The sequence below is a fragment of the Parasteatoda tepidariorum genome, chromosome 12, assembly GCF_982258835.1.
Source record: "Parasteatoda tepidariorum strain Cologne lab strain chromosome 12, Ptep-v5.0, whole genome shotgun sequence".
Lineage (NCBI taxonomy): Eukaryota > Metazoa > Arthropoda > Arachnida > Araneae > Theridiidae > Parasteatoda > Parasteatoda tepidariorum.
In genome coordinates this window covers 39,930,544-39,954,726 of record NC_141766.1, presented here as the reverse complement: position 1 = coordinate 39,954,726, position 24,183 = coordinate 39,930,544, and the positions used below count along the sequence as shown (strand labels likewise).

The window sequence follows — 24,183 nt, the reverse complement described above, 5'->3', positions numbered from 1 at the left end:
CTCTTCAGATGTTCAAGAAAAATATGATAACAGTATTCTCGAACAAGCAAAAGAAATCTAAGGTTTCGAAATTCTTTATGAAGAAAATTTAGAAGATTGGTTTCAAAGTGATGCATGTGAACCTGGCTTCCAGTATTTGACTGATGAAAACGTCGTTATGTTGTTAAATCAAATAGTGATGATAGTAACTGAAGCAGAAGATGTAGTAAATGAATGAAATACAATTTCTCATTCTGCTGCTCTGTGGAAACTTTATTAGATTATATGGGAGGATTTGATTACGGTGACATTACTGCGGCTCGTAAAATATGTGTATCGATATATGGCGAAGACGCATTACACATTTTTTAATAAGGAAAATTCCAAGTTTGATGTTATGCATGCAAATGTCAGTAATTTTTTTTATTTTTTGTACTGATATTGAATTTTTCTTTAATAAAAGGAGTTTTCGGATTATCCGTGTTTTTCGATTGTCCGTGCGACCTGTCCCGGTGATTAACCCGGATAATCGGGAGTGCACTGTATTTTCATCAAAAACCTTGATATCAAACTAACTCTCAGACAAACTTATTACTCAAATAAAGCCAAAATATATGGTTCAATTAATTTATGAGAATATAAAGATATTTCTGTTACTGTAGTGCTCTAAAATTTAGAAAAAGAATCAAAACTAAAGAGATGGATAACTTTATTTGAAACAGCAACATTTCATACATGTAATTATTAAAAGTTCATAACACTTATGAATTTGAAATAGCATATAGTTTATTTCTTAACAGTATTTCACAAATCTGAATGACAAAATTCATTTTTGAATGATCACTAAAAAATTAACAATACTTTGACAACTTATTATTACAGTAATAAAATCATAAATATTATTAAAATCACAATGTTAGAAATTCTAAATTTCGAGCAGACCAATAAAAAGAATGAGAGAATTTTATTTACTTTTTAATACTTGGTAAACTCATAAAAATTACTCTCTTTTTACTTAAGGCAATCAATCCTTTATTTGTCAATCTGTACCTCGATTCAATGGAAAATGACGGAAAACAATTTTATTATTATTTACATTTAACAGTAAATGCTTTCAAAATGGAAATTTTTTTTAAATGTATTTCATTTCGAAATCTGTCACATTTTGATTAAGGTACAAATAGTAAATGCATTAGTATTGTACTAAAAAAATTATTTAGTTTAATTTCAAATATTATTAAGCAAATTCATGGAAGTTTGTGTTTGTTTTAGATCAATTTCATTAACCATAATACTTTTCTGCTCAAAATTACTCGTTAGAGTACATTTCGAGGGGTGATGTATCACAAGATGTATCAAAGAACTTCTCTATAGAAATAATAAGTCAGTATAATAATAAGTATAATAAAAAATATTTCTTAATCGAAAATTCATGAAAAAATGCTAAAATTTGACAACTGTTAAAAAAAGCCTCAACTTTTTTATTAATCTCCTCTCTGACTAAAATGTCTCATAATATTTTATTAAAAAAGGTAACAGGTCTTCAGAGCAGACCACATTCTAGCTTACAGAACAGAGCAAAGTTAACTTGATGAAATATTTAGTTCATAAAAAACAATGAGTTTAAAGAAATGATGATTACTTCCTCTTCAGGTACAGAAAATGTTTAAAGATGATAAAATTTCTTATCTATCAATGATTTTGCAGCACTAATGCAATTTTTCACTGTAGCTTCCTCTTCATATGGCTTCATTCTATAAAATAATAACAATAGTAACATAATAATAATACAAAGCAATATGAGATGAGTTTCAAAAATCAATTCTAATAGTAACATAATAATAATACAAAGCAATAAGAGATGAGTTTCAAAAATCAATTCTTAACTTAAGGGTTGATAGCAAAATAGTGATGAAAAACTTTTTTGATAATTCTATGTTTAAAAAAAAAAATAGAAGAAAAATGACTGATCAAGTTCTAGTAATAAAAAAATATAACTATTTGTATAATAACATTTACAAGGGTCACTTTTAAAGAAGGAACCAATTGGTTATCGTATTTCCACATTCTGCCAAGAGACGTCAGTTCAGGGTCGGCAATTCTCTCAGTCCTAGCACATAGCTGTAGTTTTGCCTGAGGCTCTAGCATTGTTAGTTGTATGGTTATACTGTTTCGTTTGTAACCGTGTTAATCGGTAACCCTGTCGATTGTGAAATACATAGTTATTAAATGCAAAAAAAGTTTGTGCTGTTGAAATTTAATGGCAGTTTGTTCAAGTTTATGATGAAGGTATAATGAATGACAAATGTGCGTCAATGGCTTTAATGAAAGTATAAGCTTTTTAATGAAAGAACGAATGTTTGTGAATAACAATCTAGTTAACCTGTCATTAATGGAAAGTACTGGATCATTTACCAAACAGCTTTTAGATAGAAACATCAGATTGTTTCCAAAACTCAAGTTATTTATTTTGAAATTGGAGTTTCCTATATAATCATAACCTTTCAAAATTTCTTTTCAAGGGGTTCAATATATTCAACAATCATATTATTCTTGTTTAAAAAAAATTTATTCATTCTTTTGTGAAGCATTGTAAATGGTAGTTTATTTTGGAGTTATAATTATTCAAATATCATTCAACTTCTTAATCTAATTCTTCTTGATTTTAGTTTTATTTAGCTTTCTCATATGTTCTTTAGCTAGAATGGCTACTTTTAACTAGTGCAACATATAGGTGCATCACTAAAAAAAACCTTCAAGACTGAACCTATTTTTTTGACCAATTAACACTGTCTAGCATTGTTTACCAGACTTTTCAGAAATTTATAGCTCTGTGACACCAAAATCATCAGTCATTTGGTTATTTCTTTCTAAAAAATTCTTTCTTTCATTTATTTATTAATTTTTTAGTTAACAAAACAAAAAGAAACCATTCATGTCTCTTTTTATTTTTCATTTCACTATTATTTATTTTTTGTCCCAGCCCTATATTTTTTCAAAAAAAATAATCTTGGTTAAGCTTTGGCAAGTATGTACATACGTTGGAGGGGGAATGCAAACATGAGTAGATTTAAATTTAACAATAGTACAAATTTTGTTTACATAAACAGATATTGAAATTAATCAATTCCATTTTAAATAAGATTTAGCGAGACTACAAAAAGAAGATGAATAAAAGTCTGACACCACCATTCTTTCATGGTAGCGCGACATCATTTCTTGATCTTTTTGCAATAATTATGAAAAGTAACGTTTTTACAACAAAAAATATGTTACATTTTCAATGAAAAAAAGAAAATTTGACTTAAAAAACTAATAGGAAAGAGATATTGACACAATTTCGTCCACTGATTTTACTGAAGACTGATTTCAGACCTCATGACCGAAGAATGGCACCCAGAACGCTATATACTTAAGGAAGTGGATAAAAGAATAATAAAAACCAAAAATTGCTAAACTGTTCAAGATCCTGAAAAGCACTTTGTTTACAATAATTAAAAATGAGGATGTAATTGGCAGAAGAAGAAAGTAATCAAATGTCATGACAACATTCACATGAAGCAAAATTTCAAAATCTAGAAAGAGCACTGAAGGACAGGCTTAAGATTAAGTGCAATATTAAAAAATGTCATTTAAACAAATTAAATGTAGTTTTAACTTTTAATGAACTATATTTAATACCTGCACCTTATTGGTATAAAAATACTGTGTATTAGTCATTTTCTAAAGTCTGTTTATGGTGTAGCATGTTTTCGCCAAAATATTCCATTGGCCACTCAAATCAGGCTTTAAATTTATTTTTCCAAGTTTTCCAGTAAAAATCTTAAAATTTCCAGGTCAGCGTGTTTTATTTCAATTAGTAATTTGCAATAAAAATATTTATTATCATCAAAATCTTGCTTTAAACAGAAAAAAAAATTAATTATGTTAAATACTAGTGGCACAGTACAATTAATTTTGTGCTGCATGTAAAATATCAAAAGTGTATCCTGATCATTTGAATATAAATCAAAATGTAAAATATTTCTACACATTTGTGTAAAATATACCGTCTTGATATAGTTCACTTTATTATTTTTTCCATTTTCTATTATTGCTGTGAATTTTTTTTTTAAAAAATAACTGTGCTTTGTTAAGAGATTCACTTACCACAGTTAAAAATTTCAAATGATGTAGCCCTTCATTTATCAGCCTATAACTTGCTATTTATCAGTAAAAAGCCATTATTTCTAAATCTTCAATTTTTTACCTTGAAAATGACACCTTATTTACTTATTTATTAAGTTTAAAATTTTTGGTTATCTGGTTGACTAACTTAAAACCTGTACCTGTACAGTCAGGGGTCTGTCTAGGTTTTTCTGAGAGGTACCTATTTTGTGAACATTTAGACATAATTTGTGAAAATTAAAAATTATATTAAAAAATCAACACAAAAATATGGTAAAAATATGGATTATCGTTCCTTGCGGGACACAAAATTAAAATTTTAAGAAAAAATATTTTGTGGAACTACTGTTTTTCCTAAAGTTGAATTTATGAAGGTACTGCTAAACGGTAGCAAATTTGGCCTAGACATACCCCTGACAGTGCAGAACAAAAAAACAAAGATTTGTTTTCCTTCTTTCTAATAAACAAATATAAATAATTTTTTTTTTCCAAGTTTATACATAATTTAACATCAGCTTTTCCGGGTAAAAAAAGATACAGTTTCGGAAATACCTCTGGAATCTAAGCAACATTTACGAACTTTTGACATAGTGAATAATACACAATTCGAATTTAGAATCAAAAATCAAATATTTTCCAACAAAGCAGTAAAATTAAATGTTAACATCTAGTTAGTTCGTAAAATACTATATGGCATTCTAGTTTAGCAGGATAATAATGGATAGAAATTTAATCACGGATTAGAGTAGTGAAAAAGAGGAAATCCAAAAAAGTGTGATTTTTAAACTTATAAATCATGTGATTAAAGATCCCGATGGTTAATTTTAAAATTGTATGAATGCATGTATGCATCGCATGCATGATTTTAAATTGAGAGAATAAATCATGATGCGTAATATTTAGATCACGTAAATACGAATCACGATGCATAATTTTTAAATTGTGCGAATATGAATCCCTATGTCTAATTTTTAAGGCACGCATCAATACAAAAATCTATGTTTGATATTACAACCGCAAAAACGAATCACGTCATTGGATTTTAAGCTCGCGTGAATACGAATCGCTACATAAGCTTTTAAAAGCGCTTAAATACAAATTGCGATATTGGATTTTTCAATCTCGTAAATAAGAATCGCGATGTACGATATTTAAATCGCCTGAATAAGAATCGCAACGTTCAACTTTTAAATCAGATAAATACGAAAATAGATGTTTGATAATAAAATCGCGATTTTAAAAAGGCTTAAATACAAAACGCGATATTGGATTTTTAAATCTCGTAAATAAGAATCATAATGTACGATATTTAAATAGCGTAAATAAGAATCACAATGCGAAACTTTTAAATCAAATACAAAAATAGATGATTGATATTAAAATCGCGTGAATAAGAATCGAGATATTTGCGGAGTTTGGACTAGGGATTTCTAAAAGGCTTGTTTGTATTGTTTTTAATTAGACATAATAAATAAAAATTAATTGAATGAGCAAATAAATATTTTCACCGCAAATCCACCTCATTTTTTCCCCCCGTTTGCTTTCGCGCCAAAAACAGGAAGCAGCAACGTCTGAATTACGAAAATATGAACTATTAGGAAACGGATAAAAATAAGGAAAATCTTATTTTCTGTGCATAAAATCGGAGAAAATAGCTAAAATAAGTAAAAGGTGGAAGGGTTAGCAGCTGGGACGTAGTTTGAATTTTCTGTTTATGACTGAATATTCACAGAAAAAGTGGGATATTTATAAATAATAAAAATAAAAAAAATTTAAAAAAAAAAAGTAACTTTTAGATAATCGGAGTTTTTGATAAAAAGGCAGAAATTTGAGAGACAAAAGCAAAAATCCTCTAAAAAGTGGAAAAATCTCACCCCTGATTATAAAGGTCAACCAGTTTTATCCCAAGGAAATGCTTTTTAGGGAAACTTCAGAGGGAGGAATGAGGACTTCAATACTTTCGCTCTGCGGAAAATTAAATTCCTCAAAAAATTTTAACTTGCAGAAAAAAAAACGAAAAAAACAATTCCGCGGAAATTAGCGGAGAAATTGAAAAATCTGAAAAAAAAAACAAAAAAGCGGAAATCCGCGAAAGAATCACATCCCTGTTTAATGCAAGCAAAAGTATTACTCAGTTGATGATATTTCAACTGTGCGACAATAAATATTCATCTAAATAAAGTAAATATAACGGATGGTAAAATTATTTAAATTAAGAAAAAAATTCCAGCTTTTCTCTAAAATTCCCTGATTTTTCCAGGACCTTATCCAAATTTCCCTGATTTTCCAGTATAAAAAAATTCCCTGATAATTCCAGGTGGGTGGCCACCCTGATTGATACTTTGCATACATCTTTTTACCAATGCCAAAAATTCGCGACATTCCATTTTTATGCCAAATGTTTATTTGTCTTTGCAGCCCCCACTAATTGTCAGAATTTATAAAATTTGGTTTTAGGGGTTATTTTTGCAAGAAATATATTCATTTTTTGTACCTCCGCATCAGAAATTTCATCATTTTCTTCTATTTCCCTTACCGTTAATTATACTGTTTGATTATCTCATAACTCTGATTTATGTTTGTTTTTTTTTTCCATTTTCAAACATATCACAAATGTTTGTTTAAAACTTTCTTAATCAATGGAAACATTACATGTTGGGATATGACAGTCAAAATTCATGAATAATTTAGCATCCATGGGTTCACCTTCAAAGAGCAATTGATTTATAAAATTTTGAAAGGATATTTTCAAAAATTTGTAGTAAAAATCAAGATTTTTTCATGCATTTTGAAATTGTACCACTTTGATATACAATATTCTAAGAACTGAGACAACAAGGACGCTTAGCATTCATTTCAATTTCATTTATTGCTTCGGCAATAATAGTTTGGAGCAAGTGCTTTCTACTATGAAGCTTGAATTGTTCTTTGATGCAATCGTAAATGTAATGTAGTATTAGCTAGTAGAAACTATAGTTACACTTTTGAAAGCAACATATATGAATTAGCTAGAAAATTATCTATTAACTATAGAATTTTTTTATGAAAATCTGTAATAATTAATTCCAGCTAAATTGCTATTCAATCTTTCTATATTAATTAATAATAAACCTTATGATTTTGAATAAAAATATCAAAGCAAAGATCAATATATTTAAAAGTCTTGTAAAGAATATTGAAATCATATCTAACCAAAGAAAACCATTTTTTAAATAAATAACAAACCTGTTGATTAATTCAGCTAATGCTTCATAATCAAGATTAGCTTCATTCAAAGCTTTAATACATTTGGTGCTAATCTGTTTTAAACAAACATTTTTGGCTCGGTTATGTATGACTGTACTCCATTGTGGCAAAAGCAAAGTGTACTTCCAGGCAATAAATACAAATTCAAAAAATGTTGGCCAATGTTCACTTTCTAAAAACTGATCACAATACTCAAGGCATTCTTTCTGGAAGAAAAAAAAAACATACATAAAATATATCTCTGTTCATTATTATTTTCACAATTTCATACTAAAAATATAAAATATTAACTGTTTTTAACAGAAAAGTTACTTCAAAAAAAAATTATCATTAGTGAAAAAACTGATTACAACTTAAATTTAAGTAAAAAAAAAATCAACTTAAGTGAATAATTTGGTAATAGTAAGAAAAATAATTTGGATTTTTGGGAAAAAAATTCTCGCCATGTATCTTGTGGAAAATAGCATTTATATAAACTTAATTATGTGTAATATTTAAATAGTCACAAAGGAAATATATCACATTAACAAAATAATATTTAAATAGCACGGGATGAATAATTTCAAGAGCAATTCAAACAATAAACAATTTCAATTCTCAATTGTGACTTAATAAAAAGGCACTTGCAATTTTAAAAAGAAAAAATCATATTCAAAGGGTTATTCTAAGTTTAGATAATCATAAATTATAGTTATAATTTTTATAAATGAGAAATGATTTATTTTTTTAACTCTCATTTCATGACATTTTAATACTTAAATATTAAAAATATGAATAAAACTCATCAAAATTATAGGCCATATTATCTTAAGAAATATAAACAGCTACATTTCTTAGCTATTGAGTCGGTTAGATATAGATTAATTGGACACAGATTCTGATCATTCTTGAATAATTAAGAAAGAAAAAATAGCTTCAGGAAAATTATGAAAATAATTTTAAATTATCTGGGCGATCATAAAGTTTGAATGTTACAAATATGATTTAAAATATAACTAGGACACAAAATTAGAATTATAAGTAGGATACAAAATATATTGCTTTCAAACAATAGTAAACATATTGCTTTTCATCCATAGTACTAATTTTGGAAACTCTTAAAATAAATTGCATCGATATGAAGTGACGTTTGATTTCCTACTCGTGTGAATACGAATCGCCATATTTGAATTTAAAAATGTGGAATACGTATCACGATAATGGATTTTCAAATCTCATGAATACGGATTGCAATATGCAATTTTTAAATTGCGTAAATATGAAATGCGACGTTCAACTTTAAAGCCACGTAATTCCGAAAATTGATGCTAATATAAAAATGGTGTGAACATGAATGGCAATATTATTGCTTCTTCTTTTAAAACGTGAATGCAATCACAATATTAGATTTTTAAATTGTGAGCATACTAATTGCTATATAAGATTTTTAAACTGTGTGAATACGAATAAGAATGTCTGAATTTGAAGTCATGTGAATCTAATCTTGATGAGTAATTTTCAAATCAAGAAAACACAAATCGCGCTTAATTTGCAATTTGAAATATGAAAATCAACTCAATATGGAAAGCAAATAGTATGATTCGAAAAGCATGTGAAGTAAGGAGCTGTGACTTACATAAATATTAATTGAAGATTGCAATGCTGATAAACCACTTTAATGCAAAACATGATTTGTGAAATCACGACGTGTTAAAATAATTTTGTAAATAATTTTAACACGTTTCCATTCAGAGGACGTCCAGAGATTGCCAAATTTAAAAAAATTGGAAGTTTTTTAGGAAAAAGCTGAATTTGATTTTTTTTAAACAGCACAGGAATTTAAATATTTTACGAAAACAAAATTAATCGAATAAATTTTATAAAAGTATCAGTAAAATTAAAGAATTTCTACCAGTGTGACATGTGCCTTTATTAGTTAGTTTTGCCATTGATCTTTTCTCTTCCTTACTGAATACAATCTGAAGATGTTATTCATTTATATTCTCTTTTCTTTGTTTTCAATGTATATGATAGAGGACAATTTTTGCCCTAATTCACACAAAAAATTTCATGTTTTGACATAGAGAAAAAAAATACCTCTAAGTTAGGGGTGCTCAACCTGCGGCCCGCGGGCCAAATGCGGCCCGCCAACCCTCAATGTGCGGCCCGCGACCGCAATCTGAACAAAATGAGAAAAAAAATTAAATATTTGTTTTTGAAGAATAATAAAAAAAATTCGGTAATTTAAATTTACACTTTTAAGTTTTTGACGCACCCAATCTCAATCAATGTAGTTTTTCGATGGTTAACGCTACGGATTTCAGCATAGTTTTAAAAATCCCAATATTTTTAATACATCATTATTACAATTTACGAACTTTAATTACCACTTTTAACGCTTTTCGTATGTGCCGATTCCAATGACTTTTCAGTAGTTATTGCTACCCATTTTCAAGTAGTTTCTGAAATAGCGATTTTTGAAAGTTATGAAACGCTTTATTTGTGGAAACTTCATGGAAAATCTAAATGACTTTAGATCCTTTCTTCAACAGTTATTGCTGCACATTTCCGCCCGGTTTTTAAAACTTCGATATTTTAGCACGATATTATTGCGAATTGTGAGTAAAGAATCGCTCATTTAGGTAACCATTTTTTGACATGGCTTACTTGTAACGATTTTATCGCAAATTAAATTATTTTTCAATCGTTATTTTAGAAAGTATTACTACACATTTCTACAAGGTTTTGAAAGTACCGATATTTTTTATACGCTATTGCGACATTTTAATTTCAAATCCGGTATTTAAATTACATAAAATTTTTATGGACTTTATTTACTCAAATTTCATCTGAAATATAAAAGTATTTTGGTCATTGTTTTAGTAGTTATTACGCTTTCCCTGTGATTTAAAAAGATTATGATATTTTTAATACTATGGTTTGACAGCAAGTGAGTTTTGAATCGCGCATTAAAATAATTATTTTTTATGTGCTCTGTTTGTACCGTTTTAACACGCATTTTTTAAGAGGTTTTTCGAACGTGTTTTTTCTTCTTTCCCGTTATTGCTCCATTTTTATTTGTGATTTAGAATATACCTGATATTTTCACACAGTATTACAACTCGTGAAATTCGATTCAGTTTTAATTTTTTTTCGTAACTTAAAAAGTAATTACGTACCTTAGCCAAATCAACACCTTCCCGGAAAAAAAAAACGAGATATGTTTATATTAAACGCGGTCCGTTTTGCAAAAAAAATATTTCAAAACACGGCATAATTCTTTAGTCCCATGAACACGTGCAAGTTTAACAACACACATCGAACCTATTCTTTTTGTTGTCACAGATAATTTAAAAGTCATACATCGAAATTTGTATTTACGCTCTCTGAAAATTGCGAATCGCATTTCGTATTAACATTAACGAGATTTAAAAATAATCCATCGCGTTTCGTATTTACAGGATTTAAAATCACATATCGCGATTTGTGTTCTGGCGTTTAAAATATCATCTGTTGCTACTTTTCTCGCAATTAATATGCACGCGTTTTAAAAACTATATATCGCGATTCATATTCATGCATTTTAAAAATCAAGTGTTGTGAGTAGTCCTTTCGCAATTTAAAAGCCACACGATTCGTATTCACGCGATTTGAAAAACAGGCATCGAGTTTTTTATTTACGCAATTTAAAAATCACACATGGCAATTCGTATTCAAGCAATTAAAAAATAACACATAGCAATTCATATTCAATCAATTAAAAAATAACACATCGCTATTTGCATTTCCGCTAAAAACCCAGAAAGGAAGAACACCATCTAGGACAAATTCCAAAACTGATTATGTTATTTGCTCTAAGTTTAAAACTACCCACAACAACAACTTCTGTCGAAAGACTGTTTTCTAAAATGAATTTGGCCTGTTCACAATTACAGAGTAGTCTTTAAATACAATCATTACATTTTCATTTAATGGCTCAAAAAATATCACATGATCAAGTAGATAAAATTATCACAATATTCAAAAATTTTGCAAATTACAGTATAACCAATAAGAAATTTTTTAAACCATTTTCTACCTTCTTGGAGCATTTTATATCATTTATGATTATATGCTGGGAAATGATTTGTATATCATTAAATTTTAACTGTATAAAAAATTTAATCAAGATAAGTTTCGTAAAGTAATGTAAATTTTATTGATTGTTAATTGATTGTGTATTAATTGTAAATAGTAAGTGTTATGTTAAAAATATATTCGTCATAAAAAGTTGTAAACAAGTATTTTAACAGTTTTTTATTATTAAGGAATATAGTTCCTTAAAATTTAATGTGTTTTCTTTCTTTCTTTTTCTTCCCTGTCTCAGCCTCTTATTATTAATTTAAAATAAAAATGTCTGAAAAAGTAATGTCTTAAGGTACATTCCCTAATAAATGCTAAATCTTATTTTCCACTTAAGGGGTTTTGTTTTAGTTTTAATCATTTTTAACCCTATAAACTTTCTTTAAATCAAGGTATTTAACTTGAATTTATATTAATAACTAGAATATTTATTTATTTGAAATTTAATTCTATGAAAAAAAATTTAACGTTAAAATTTATGTTTAAATGGACTTCTGTATTTTGTAGTGTGATAAAAAAAATTTCAATTTTTCCATAGTTTTTTAATTATTTCAATTTATCTAAATTTTTTCTGATAAATTGATTCTGATTTTCGAATTCTGTTTTCCTTCTTAAGTAATCAGTTTTGCATTTTCTAATTTTAAACGCTTTAAAGTATTGTATTTTCTGCAAAGAGATTACAAGGTTAACCGACAAAAAGAATTTAGTGTTATATAAACAATGATGTTTATATAACAATCACCACCAACAATTGCTTTCAATATGTCGGTCTAGACACTTTGGCATGTGGCCCTTCATTGATCAATCTGCTGTGCATGTGGCCCTTCACTGAAAAAGGTTGTGCACCCCTACTCTAAGTTGAAAACACAATTTAGTATTTAGCAGATCGTCATAGATTTTTAAAAAAGTCCGTTTAAGTAATTTGAAATTTTGTGAAGGAACTGTTTTTAGAAATCAGAATTTTGTGAAAGGTCCATAAACAAACTTAATTTCTTCCTAGATTGACTCATGACAATAAGCATTTCATAAAATCCTTTGGTATAAAGAACTATTCCAGCATAGCTAACAATATTTTTGATCATATAACTAATGCTGTTCCAAAACAAAAAGTAAATTCAATTTAGTTTACAGCTAAATTACATAAATGCTAATTTATGTAATTTATAATATAATGTATAATTACAACTAATACTGATTCTATGATTCACACACAAAAATATGAACAAAATTCAAAGACCTTCAGAGAAAAAAACACTAAAATTTCAAAAACAACTTGTGATGAGTTGATAACTTTTTTAGTTGTCTAAGCCTGAAATCAGTATAACATGACATGTTTATTATATAATATTTATTTGCATTACAATAAAGCTTTAGCAGAATATTCTTTCTGGAGTAAAAAAAAATTAAATAAATACATAAATGCTTAGGAACAAAATATTATAAGTATGCTTATTTAGCAGGGAGAAAGGATAACATTTCTAGATAATGGTTTAAGAACAATACAACAGACACTATGACAGAAAATAAAATATATTAAACTATGTTTTTTGATGTAACAGTTTTGCTTATATTTTTTAGACAATTTCGATAACAAAAAACAAAATATTTTTCTTCATCCATGTTTAATTTTTTATTACTCTTCAAGGCACATTTCCCATTTTTGCAAAGCTTGCCACATTACTTGAATTTAGCTTTACTTTTATTAATATCTAAAATAACCTTATCTTAGTCAAAAGAGGAATAAGGAAAAGTGTTATTGATAATACACTTACAATCAAGCAATGCAGTTAAAAAAAATCTCACAACTGCTGTGATAATTGTGTTTCTAGAATGTACATAAAACAAAGGAATTTCACTCATTTGCTAAAGTTTGCAAAACTCAAAATTCAAAGTAAATTGAAAGTTAACTAAAACATCATAATCAATAATAAGTGTGAAGGCATCTTTGGAAAGAATGATCCTAAAGTAATATAAAAATACATGAGTTCAATTCCATATTACTGTTCTAAAGCCAGTTTTGTTGATCACTTGCAGTTTTTTATTTGCAATGTCAAGTCTTTTCAAATAAAATTGAAAATTTTTAAAGGCCTTGAAAACTGAAAAAAATTCAAGCACTATTATAAGTCTGTATAAACTTGGTAATACCATACCATAGTCTCAATACTTTCTCCTACTAAGTAATTTATCTAATATGAATTATTAATCAATTTTTGACATTTTAGAAGTTCTATTAAAAATAAACTTTAAAGCTTCTAACAACAATTTATTGCCTAACAAAAAATCTAATTCTGATGAGTTTGGTTTACAATTTCTTCCCCTGCCAATTCTGTAACAGCTTTGCTGCAAAATTATCAATTTTAAATTATTTGCAATTTTTTTAGCCAGGGATATGATATAATACATTAAGTAATTGCTAAATTTGAAAATAAGGCACATAACAATTTAAAAACAATTAGTGTGATTTTTTTTCTTATGGTTTAACTTAAATTTTAGGACTTAATAGTTCTCACAGGGAAAAAATGAATCAAAATTAAAAAGAAACATTCACAAAGATAAATTGATTGAAAAAAACTTACCTTATAGGCTTCTAAGTGAGATCTAACACGCAAAAAAGTAAAAGAGCTGTCTTGGGAACCCCATACATTGCGGGGTAATGACTTGTTAACAGTACGTTGTAACACACTCAATCTAGCATCAACTGGTGTAAGATCTGGCTCTGGCACCAATTTAACTAGAGTCTAAATACCAAGAAAATAAATTTTTCAATTTGGTGCAATTACAACTGTCATAGTAGACATTACACAGATGCAAAATTAAACATTGAAAAAGCAAAAAGATAGGAGAAACTTTTATCTTCCTCAAAAAGTCATTGTTACAAAAAATAACTAAATATATTTTAAAGGAAAAGGTTTCTTTCTTTTTTCCAATAACTGATCTTTTAGACCCTCTAGAACAGCTAGAAATGTTCCAGTATCGAATCAGAAAATAAAAAAAGTATTAACAAGATTATCTAATATCAAGTTATTTATTAACTTTAATTTGAAGATCTCGCACTTTACACAGATAAAATTAATTCAAAATAGAACACAATAAATATTTCTAAAGAATAAAGTAAAATAAACTTGTAATCAAAAGATATAAAAATTTAGAAGCAACTTGAAATAGTATATAAAAAAAAATTCAATATAAAAAGTAAAAGGTTTTAATCAAATATTTAAGTAATAAATAAATATTATTAAATTATTAATTTAACATAATCCAATATTTTCATAATATATTCAAACTAAATTATCGATCATAAACATAAGTTTCTTCAAGATTCATGTATCATGAGAAGCAAAAATTATCTGAATAAAAACTTTACAAAGTTAAAATTTATTATTTTGCATTCAAATTTTTTTATTTTTCTGTAGCGAAATTCCAGTTTAAACAAGCTAAATCGGATGGTGAAATGCAGCGAAAATCATAAGGGAGAGCGAAAAGATTGCAATGCATCTCTGGAATGCATAATTTTCCACTGCAAAAATAATAAAAAAAGTGCATTGACAGAGTTGTGTAAAAAAATTAAAACTTACATTTAAAAAAAAAAAAAAAATTCTTCTGTTTTCATAAAAAGAAGAAAGTGAAAATAATTTTGAGTTGAATTCCTATAGAAATTATGGCTTTAATTTTTGGTTGAATTATTACTTCGGATGAATTATTATTATTACTGAATCAATAACTAATTCCATTTTTTTTCCAAATATTTATTTTATATATACAGTCAAACCTTGATAGCTCGAACTTGAAGGGAGAGGAGAAAAAATTCGAGATATCAAAAATTCGATTTATCGAAAATCGCATGTTATCCATGGTAGAATGAAGAAAAATGCTCTTTACATACCTTATTTACTATTCCATATGTATTCTAAAAACACTTTTTACACTTTCATTTAAAAAAAGATTCAATAGTTGTTTTCTTTAGAGATGTGTAAGAAAGTTTGTCTTATAACACTTTCTAAGTGAACTATAGCTTTAAATGTCTCCTCTGACATATTCGGCTGCCTCTCAATAAATCTCCTTACAGTGTCCATTGCAGAAAGTGCTTGTTTGTTAGTAACATTGGGCGGTAAATCTTCGATTTCCTCACCCCCTTCTTCTGATAGTTCACAAGCTTTCGTTTGAGCGATGATATCGTCATCCCACTGACCACACACTGTTACTGCATCATCTATGTTTACAAACTAATGAAATTCCATGTCATCAAGCTTCACGAGTCCAGTCAATCTGTTCCAATCATTTTCGGTGTAGTTTTCAGCAGAATTAACGATATTGATTGTTTGACTACTTTTGTGATCTTTAATGAATCCAGACTTCTTGAAGCCATTCATTATCGTAGAGGAAGACACATCATTCCATGCCCTGTCAGCCATTCTTAAATTTTTTTATTTTTTTGGAATATTTTTTTAATTTTAGAAAAAAAATCTACACTATTTATGGAAAAAAAATTCAAGTTATCAAGAGATTAGAAAAACAAATTTGTGAAATCAAGTTTTTTTTAACATTGAGTGTATAGGAAATTTGAAGGGAATTTTTTTTCTTCGAGATATCGAAAAATTCATGAAATCGAGGTTCGACTGTATATATAATTTAAATATAGATTTATAATACTTTACACATAGGGTTGAACTTTTAGTAAAAAAGGATCCTGGGTCTTAAAGATTCGCAGTTTGCAAAGTCTACCCAGAATAACTGAACTTGGTTTTTTCTGTTAGAAGCTATTCTTGGTGTATTTTTTTTGTCGCTCACATTTCATCTAGTACCTACAGTTATAAAAGCTTATTATGTGCATCATATAATGTGCTTATCATACCATGTGCAGTAGTAAAATCCTTATCACATATGACACAGTATCCATGATACAAGACATTCTTGAGTATTTAAGAACAGGAAATTCCTTTTAATAATCATCTTCAAAAACTTGATTATAGGTTCTCCTTTTTTAGATGGCATCCAAAAATCTTCAAAACGCCTATCCATGAACGAAGTGATATTAATAAACAACATATAACAATGTTACAATTGAAGTTAAAAAAAAAAAATTTAGAATGCTATGATTTTTTAATCAATAATGCTCCAAACACATTACAGAGCAGAGATTGACTTTGTCCCGTGAACTGGTTCAAGCAGAGATTTTTGGACATCTATGGAGTAGTGAAGTTATTCAATAGTAGTAAATATTAGAATGGACTAACTGTGCTAAAAGTAATTAGAGCTCATAATCAGTTTGAGCACCTAAAAAGTTTTTCTTTGGTTCCAATAGATTTAAATTATCTGTTAAAATATTTAAAATACTCATTAGAAAAACTCATTACAATGCTTAAAAGAGTGATATTATTTACCTCACTAAGTTCAGGAGTGGACTTCATAGCATCACTAATAAGTTCAACAAGCTGTGATTGACTAAGGGCTTTTAAACTTTTTTCAAAATTATTGCTAGGCTTTACATTTTTCAGTGGCTCTCTTTTCACCTAAAGAAAAGTTTTGTTTGATATATACATTTGAAATAATGATAGGCATAAAGACACTAGCAACAAAAAAAAGTTGTGAGATAAATAAATAAAAAATCTTACAAAAAAGTCTTTACTTTGACTAAAAACACAACAATGAATTTCAGTACCTTTAAGCATAATGAATTTCAGATTAAGAAAGGAAAAAGTTAAGGTCATCCAAGCAAACAATGAAAGGAAAAATAGTATAAAAATACTTACACGTTTGGGAGCAATTGTCAGTTCAGCAAAACCTTCTTCATTTAAAACAATACTTTCAGGTGTCATATTTAGTCTCTTTCTTGGGGATGACCGTACTGGGGTTTTAACAGGTGATGACAATCTTTGAAACACACTAGCTTTCTTGGGGGATTTTGTAGGAGTCTTAAAGAAAACTGGATCTGGGGCATCTATAAAATACAGTACTCTATTAGGTGAGAAAAATGTTTGAAACTGAAAACAAATTGGTTCTAAGCAGGGTTGGCAGGTTTTTGAAATGTGACAGTTTTTGACGGTTTAAACCGTCACATCAAAAACCTCACTGTCAAAAATGTTGAAAATGTCAAAAACCTATATTCATATGTGAAATTTAATTAATACATAAAATTTATATATTTTTTATAAAGGATAATCCACAGAAGAGGATTTGTATTCTTTTAATGCCATAGAAATAACAAAAACTATTCAAGCACACCATGAAATATGATTCTATAGAGGATACGACACCAACCAACCATAAAGGATAATGTTTCTAAATATGTTCTAGAAAAAATAAATTTAAAATTTTGAAGAAACACTTATATTTTTAATAATAACCAAAATCTTGTACTTTTGAAAGCTCACATCTTTTGTAATATTATGTATTCATTTTCATGTGTTATTGAAAATCTGCAGTGATATTATTAAGAAATTTATTTATAACCAAATTTAGTGTATAGTATAGATTGTACTAAAATTTAGACATAATAATTTTAATTTAATTAGAATTTCCATAATAATTTGTTTAAATATTTCACGGATCAGTGACTGTAATGTTCTTCTGTTTAGTTTGATTTTTGTGATTGGTTGTTAGTTTTTCAGAAAAATCAGTAATTCAGAATTTTAAATCTTCAATTTTTTTTTAATTCATAGTTAACATAAGACAATACAAATTTAAGTGCTTTCTGTTAAATACACAGAGTAGTTAGTGTCGATTTACAGTATATTCAGCCTATTCATTTACTATGCTGAAAATTTAGTTTATCCAAATACTTGTGAATTTCATTTTGCTGAATACTATATAGTTTTGTTGAATATCTAAATATTCAGCTGTTGAATAATTACTTCCTGCTTTCAAGATATATATTATTTGTATTCTTAACACAAGTGGAGAAAAAAAAATTAAGAGATAAAAATTATTTTAAAATGATAAGTGTAATAATTATAAATAAATATAATAAACAATATGAATTATATTTATCATTATTCATAAGTATAACTACTTTTAAATTCAAATTAACATACTGGATAATAAAGATATTCGGTATAAGATTAAAAAAAATTTATAAATTTGTATCAAGTTTGTATTTATACAACATAACTTGTAAGTTCCTTATAAATATTAGTTATATGTTCCTTATATGTCAAAAATGCATAGTAATAAACTTTTAATTTTCTTAAATATCAAAAAAAAAAAATTTTTTTTTCAAAATATTCAAAATATTTAAACAATTTTTGTGCAAAATTTTTCTGCACATGCATTTGAATATAAATTTCTGAGATTTCAAATCTGTTATTTTACCTTAATTTTAATTAAAAAATATTTTAAAACCTGCCGATTACCTATAGTATAATTAAATTTCAATATAATGCATGGCAACTGTTGGTAGTTTTGAAGTTTATATATTTTCTTGGCAAACTTCAGTTCTTGACAGTTTAAACCAGTATTATACCCTTGTCATGTCAAAAACCACTTTTTGACGTCAAAAACCCAACCCTGGTTCTAAGTAAGAATGCAGGTTTGTTATAATTTTAATTTCTGTGGTTTTTTTGCCACACAAGCTTTTTTTAAGGGGTTTTATAGAAGTCCTAAAGAAAACAAGATTAGGGCATCTATAAATTACAGCAGTCTATAGGTTAAAAAATATTTGAAACAGAAAACAGATTATTGGTTAGTTAGGATGCAAGTTTGTAACTACATAAATTTTTGTGAATTGTTAATGTTTTCTTCTAAATATGCAAATTTTTTTAAATGCTACAATTGTGAATAATTTGAAAAATGTTTAAAATGAATGATTCTTTAATTTGTTCTTTTTTTAAATTTTTCATTCACATTTTTAAAATAATTACTCATTTTCTAAAATTTAAAAATATATAATTTAAAATGAATTAAACATTTAGAAGAATAGATTAATAGCAAAATGATAACAAAGTAGTTCAAAGACAATCCAAATCCTATCAAGTTAGATAACCTTTCTATCACTTGGATGATAAATTAATGAATACACTAAACCTGGCAAGTACAATAAGAATAAAAAAAAAAATAAAAAAAATTAACTAAAATTATTAATGCATAATTTACTCACAACTTGGAAGCATTTTTCTTTAATTTAAGCTAAAATTATGAGAAAATATACATTCAAAATAATCATTTTTTCAAAAAAATGAGATTTATTTAAAAAATCATTAAAACATTTATTTATATCCTCCCTGCAAAAAAGAGACCCAGTGGAGAATAATCCTAACAAAGTAAATATTTGTAATAGAAATCAAAATTAAACCTATATGCACAAATAATTTTACCAGTGCGTAATTATTTAATCAGTGAATTATTTTCTTTTTTCAAAATAGAATAAGAATAAAAAGGCAGTGTTTTAAGGGATGGCAGCTTATTTTAACAGAAAGGGCACATTTATAACGATCAAGTGGCAGGCAGGTTGGACCACTCTTCTAAAAACACTTAGGGAGAAAACTGGAAAATTATGATATGCTCTATTATCAAAACATATCACAGTTATATTTAATAAAGCAGACTAAAAAAACTATAGATACACTGATTTTGGATAGTGACCCAAGGCAGGGATAAATACTCAACCCACTGGTCATTCACCCAAGATAAATTATAAATCTACTTACTCTAAATCATTTTATAGATAAAGCTGAATATTGAAAATATGCAAGACCTAAAATAATCTTAGAAAAAGTGGAGCAATTATATTTTTCTTTACAATAAAATTACTATTTAAGTTTAATTTATTAATTTCCTTAAAATATAATTTTTAAATTAACAAAAATCCAGAGAAAGATATATTGGTCTTAAACATTAAAGCAAATAATTTTTAAAATTTAGCATGAAAATACTTACCATACTTATAGGTAGCTGGCTTTTTCTGAAGACCACGATTTTCAATGATATTTTGTTCAGGAGAAGTGGGAGTAGGTGGTAAATTCGAGTTATAAAAGCTACTTCCTACACCTGAAAGTCAAAAGACCAAAAATAAATTAAGTTACATAAGGCTGGTGTAATCTTCTAAAAACTGCAAAATAGTTAAAGAAATTAAAGGAAACATTATTCATATAAATTTGGAGAGTATAACCTGCAGCTTGCATGTTTTACATGTGCAGAATGCGGCAACTAAACATAATTTTAAAAATACTATAATACTTTTTGTCTATGTTTTAAAAAGCTTAATATTTTTTATATGACATAACTACGAAGATATTAATATGACATAATTTTGAATTTTAGTAATCACTTTTAAAGCTCTTAATTAGCTTCCATTTCAATGTTAATCTAAGTGACTTTCTAATCATGTTTTCAGCAGTTATTGTTGGATTTCCCTGTGCTCTTTTTAATACTGATATGTTTAATACCATATTATGACTTGTGAGTTTCAAATCACGCATTCTTATGTAATCACTTTAGATGTGCTTTACTTGTGGCAATTTTATCCAAACCCAAGCTATTTTTCAAATGTTTTTCGTTAGTTATTGTTATGCATTTCCACATGGTTTTGAAAATCCTGATTTTTTAATTACACATTAATACAACTCTTGAATTCATTCAATACTGTTGCACACCCCTGATATAAATTAAATACCAGGCTATTAAAAATACACTATTAATAATGAACAAAAAATAGTTTAAATATTAATGCAAAAAATATACACAGTGGAAATTTCAATAGAAAAAAAAACAATTAAAAAGCAGTAATAAAAAAACAATGAGAAACTGGTATATATTTGATGTTGATATCAAAATATTTCTTATGACTTAAAACGAAATTAAAGAAGACTTAGGCCGAAAAAGAAAAAATTTCATTCAATTTTAGATTTACCTCTTTCAACAAGGGTACAAAAGTCCCGCAAAATATTTCTTCTACCGGCAGCTTCCGCCATAATTTTTTTCAAGCTGTTGAAACTTAAAAATGCTCAGTTGTTGCATTGAGTCTAGAAGATATATTATTTTACACAGACATTGTTTAATTGCATAAAAAAACTAATAACACTTCAAAATATAACAAACCAAGCGAGTGGATTTTAGCCAGTCCATACAGATAATAAATAAATTTTAATAAAAGCTAGATCAGACGGAGTTCTTCCTACATTGTCTCCCCATGCAATTAAAAACATTACTTATAAGAAAAACTAATGTTAAAATATGAACTGTTTATTAATAAATTACAAATGTTAAAAATTCTGACAAAAAGGAGTCAAAATATGCAACTTTAAGAGTTTAGCGAAAGGCAGAATGATAAGAGGGGGTAGTCAGATAATGACAGTCTCAGCATTTCTCATTTTTTCACCTTCCTCTTTCCATAGCTGATTTTTTAATCATCTGGCCTATTTTCTACCACATTAGGCTAGATTGTCTGTAGCCATCTGCATTTAATATTCCTTCTGCTGTCATAAGTTTAGGCACACTTAGAATTGTTCTATAAAGCTCAAAATACAGATTTTTTCCCAATTATTTTATTGCAAGTGTAGTAAACAGAGACAATTAGAATAAAAATTCAAATCTTAACTGTTCAAAAAAAAGTTTAAACACAAGATTAGATAAATTTAGATTTTTAACAAATTACACCAAATTAGAAAGTTGCTACATTTTCAGCTGTCATTATGAACCTTGGGGTTATTTCAACTTTTATTCATAATGCTAAGATCCAAACAATATGCACATGAAGAAATTTTTTCAATTCTGATAATAAAATTTGAAGAAATATCTATTTCAGAAATCTTAGTTCAATAAATTTTTCAGAGCAAAACATATGCCCAGTTCCAGTGTTTGTTATGAATTATAAACTATAATTATGATATGAAAAAACTGTATAAGACAACTTATACAAAGAAAACAAAAAAATTCAAAAATCAACTGAAGTCACTAAACAAATGACAAGGAAAATCAAATGAGCCATATTGTTTCAAAAGATCTTATGCCTAAATCTACGTCTATAAAATAATGTCTTACAGTTAAAAATACAACAATTTTAAACTGCACTCTATTTAGATATGAACTAAAAGGATAAAAAATGTTAGAATATATTGCAAGTCATATATGGGGAACGGAAAACTGTACTTATCAGTGCTGCAATAGAAAAAAAGACATTAAAAAATAACTGAATATGAATGTAGAAAACATATTCTTACAATGGAAAACTGTGTGTTCCAGTTGATATAAAAAATGACTCATCAAATGAGGCAGCTAAAACTGGTAAAAATGTGAATACATATTTTATTTTATGTATTAATTTTTAAGCTATTTATTCTATTGCCCATAGTATCCTATCTTATCAATGTATTACACATTAAGAAAATTATTAGGGAAAAAAAGTTTTATTTCAGAATTTATTGAAAAATTTTATATGTGCTTAACTTTAGTGGCAAACTATACAAAAGAGAACAAAAAAAAATTCTTTTTAATTTTACCTACTAACAAAAAAAACAAATCTGTCCTGTTAATTTTTGTTCAGAACAATAGACAATTATGCATAACACAGGATATAACTTTTTTTTTTTCATTCTGTATTCACAATTTATGGCCCATTTGAAGTGCTATAGCTCATAAGCGGAATCTCTGAGTAATCAAATTCTAACAAAGTCAGTTTGTTATGCCAAGAAGGCTGAAAGAGAGCTTTCTTTAAATTTTATATGATTCATAACTTAAACCACTTTTTAGCTGAATTTACATATATTTATTATCAAAAACTTAAAATAATTATTTTAATTAAATATGAATTTACAATACATCGTAAACAATTTACGTTACAAAATATATATAGCTGTACTTGTTATAGCTCTATATTCAGAATTGGTATCCCTGGAAAAAATTAGAAACTTAAATTTTTATAAAATTATGTAGGATGTAAGAGCGGTTGGGGCAGTTAAAAAAAATTAGTTTTCGATTGAACTAATCTATCAGAAAAAAAAATGGATCTAAAAAATGGGAATCTAATTTTAATTATAAATTTTAGATTTTGAAAAAAAGAAAAACGACATAAATAACAAATCACACTGACACTCAAATAACAAACAAAAAATTTAATAGTCGAAATGAACCGCGATGAAATTTTAAGTAATCATCTGCAGGAAACTCAATACTGAAAAGATGATTAAATTTAATTGTTTACATACAAAAATCTTAATAACATAAAATTGAAAACAGAAGCATGAAAAAACTTTAGCACGTTCTCTCTGTAATGAATTAATTATAAGTGAATTATTGTCAAAAATACCATCGATGACTAACTTTAAAAAGTTTTCTACAACGATCAAATTTCGATTGTGGTAAAATCAATTTAATAAGAGATATTCAATCGTTGGAGAAATAAAACCTAATCTTCTTACCACGATGCAACGGACAGACAACTAAATTCCCGCTTGTTATGATGATGAAGTTTTCTAAACTGAATCTTGATTAAAAAACGAATGCTATTATAGAAAAATATCAAAATATCATGTGACGTCAAACTCTATTTCAAAGATTTTAAAGCGGAAACAAACTATTAATTTCTAAAATGGCAACAGCCAAGGGTCCGACATCCGATTAAATATCCGCCGGAGCTGGAATTCACACTAATTTTTAAGAACGGTTTATTGTTGTTGTTATTGTAGTTCATTTACGTTACAGGGCTGCACAATGGATGGTGTTTTCAATAGGAATGTAAATAATAACAATCTCGAACTC

General features: G+C 27.2%; 1 protein-coding gene across 6 annotated transcripts; it reads right to left on the bottom strand.

The window, feature by feature from the left end:
- Positions 1-671: 671 nt before the first annotated feature.
- Positions 672-23,975, bottom strand: LOC107455085 (uncharacterized). 6 transcript variants are annotated; one of them, XM_016072516.4, is made up of 8 exons: positions 23,844-23,975; positions 21,338-21,449; positions 20,365-20,475; positions 17,244-17,431; positions 16,875-17,003; positions 14,070-14,231; positions 7,372-7,598; positions 672-1,733 (listed from the first exon to the last, which is right to left on the bottom strand). In XM_016072516.4, the coding sequence occupies exons 2-8, from the start codon at positions 21,396-21,398 to the stop codon at positions 1,646-1,648; spliced, it is 966 nt and encodes a 321-aa protein (XP_015928002.1). In that variant the 5' UTR covers positions 21,399-21,449; positions 23,844-23,975; the 3' UTR covers positions 672-1,645. The 6 variants fall into 6 exon arrangements, with proteins under 6 accessions (XP_015928002.1, XP_015928003.1, XP_015928004.1 ...); XM_016072517.4 differs by having other exon boundaries at positions 23,746-23,886; XM_016072518.4 differs by having other exon boundaries at positions 23,732-23,868.
- Between the last annotated feature and the right edge of the window lie 208 nt (positions 23,976-24,183).

Bases quoted from the DNA above. Each gene is read 5' to 3' on its own strand.
- LOC107455085 (XM_016072516.4), bottom strand. From the start codon at position 21,398: ATGGCGGAAGCTGCCGGTAGAAGAAATATTTTGCGGGACTTTTGTACC. The intron at 7,599-14,069 runs GTAAGTTTTTTT...TTTTTCTTCCAG, and splicing joins CTCACTTAGAAGCCTATAAG to AAAGAATGCCTTGAGTATTG. The intron at 1,734-7,371 runs GTTTGTTATTTA...ATTATTTTATAG, and splicing joins TTAGCTGAATTAATCAACAG to AATGAAGCCATATGAAGAGG.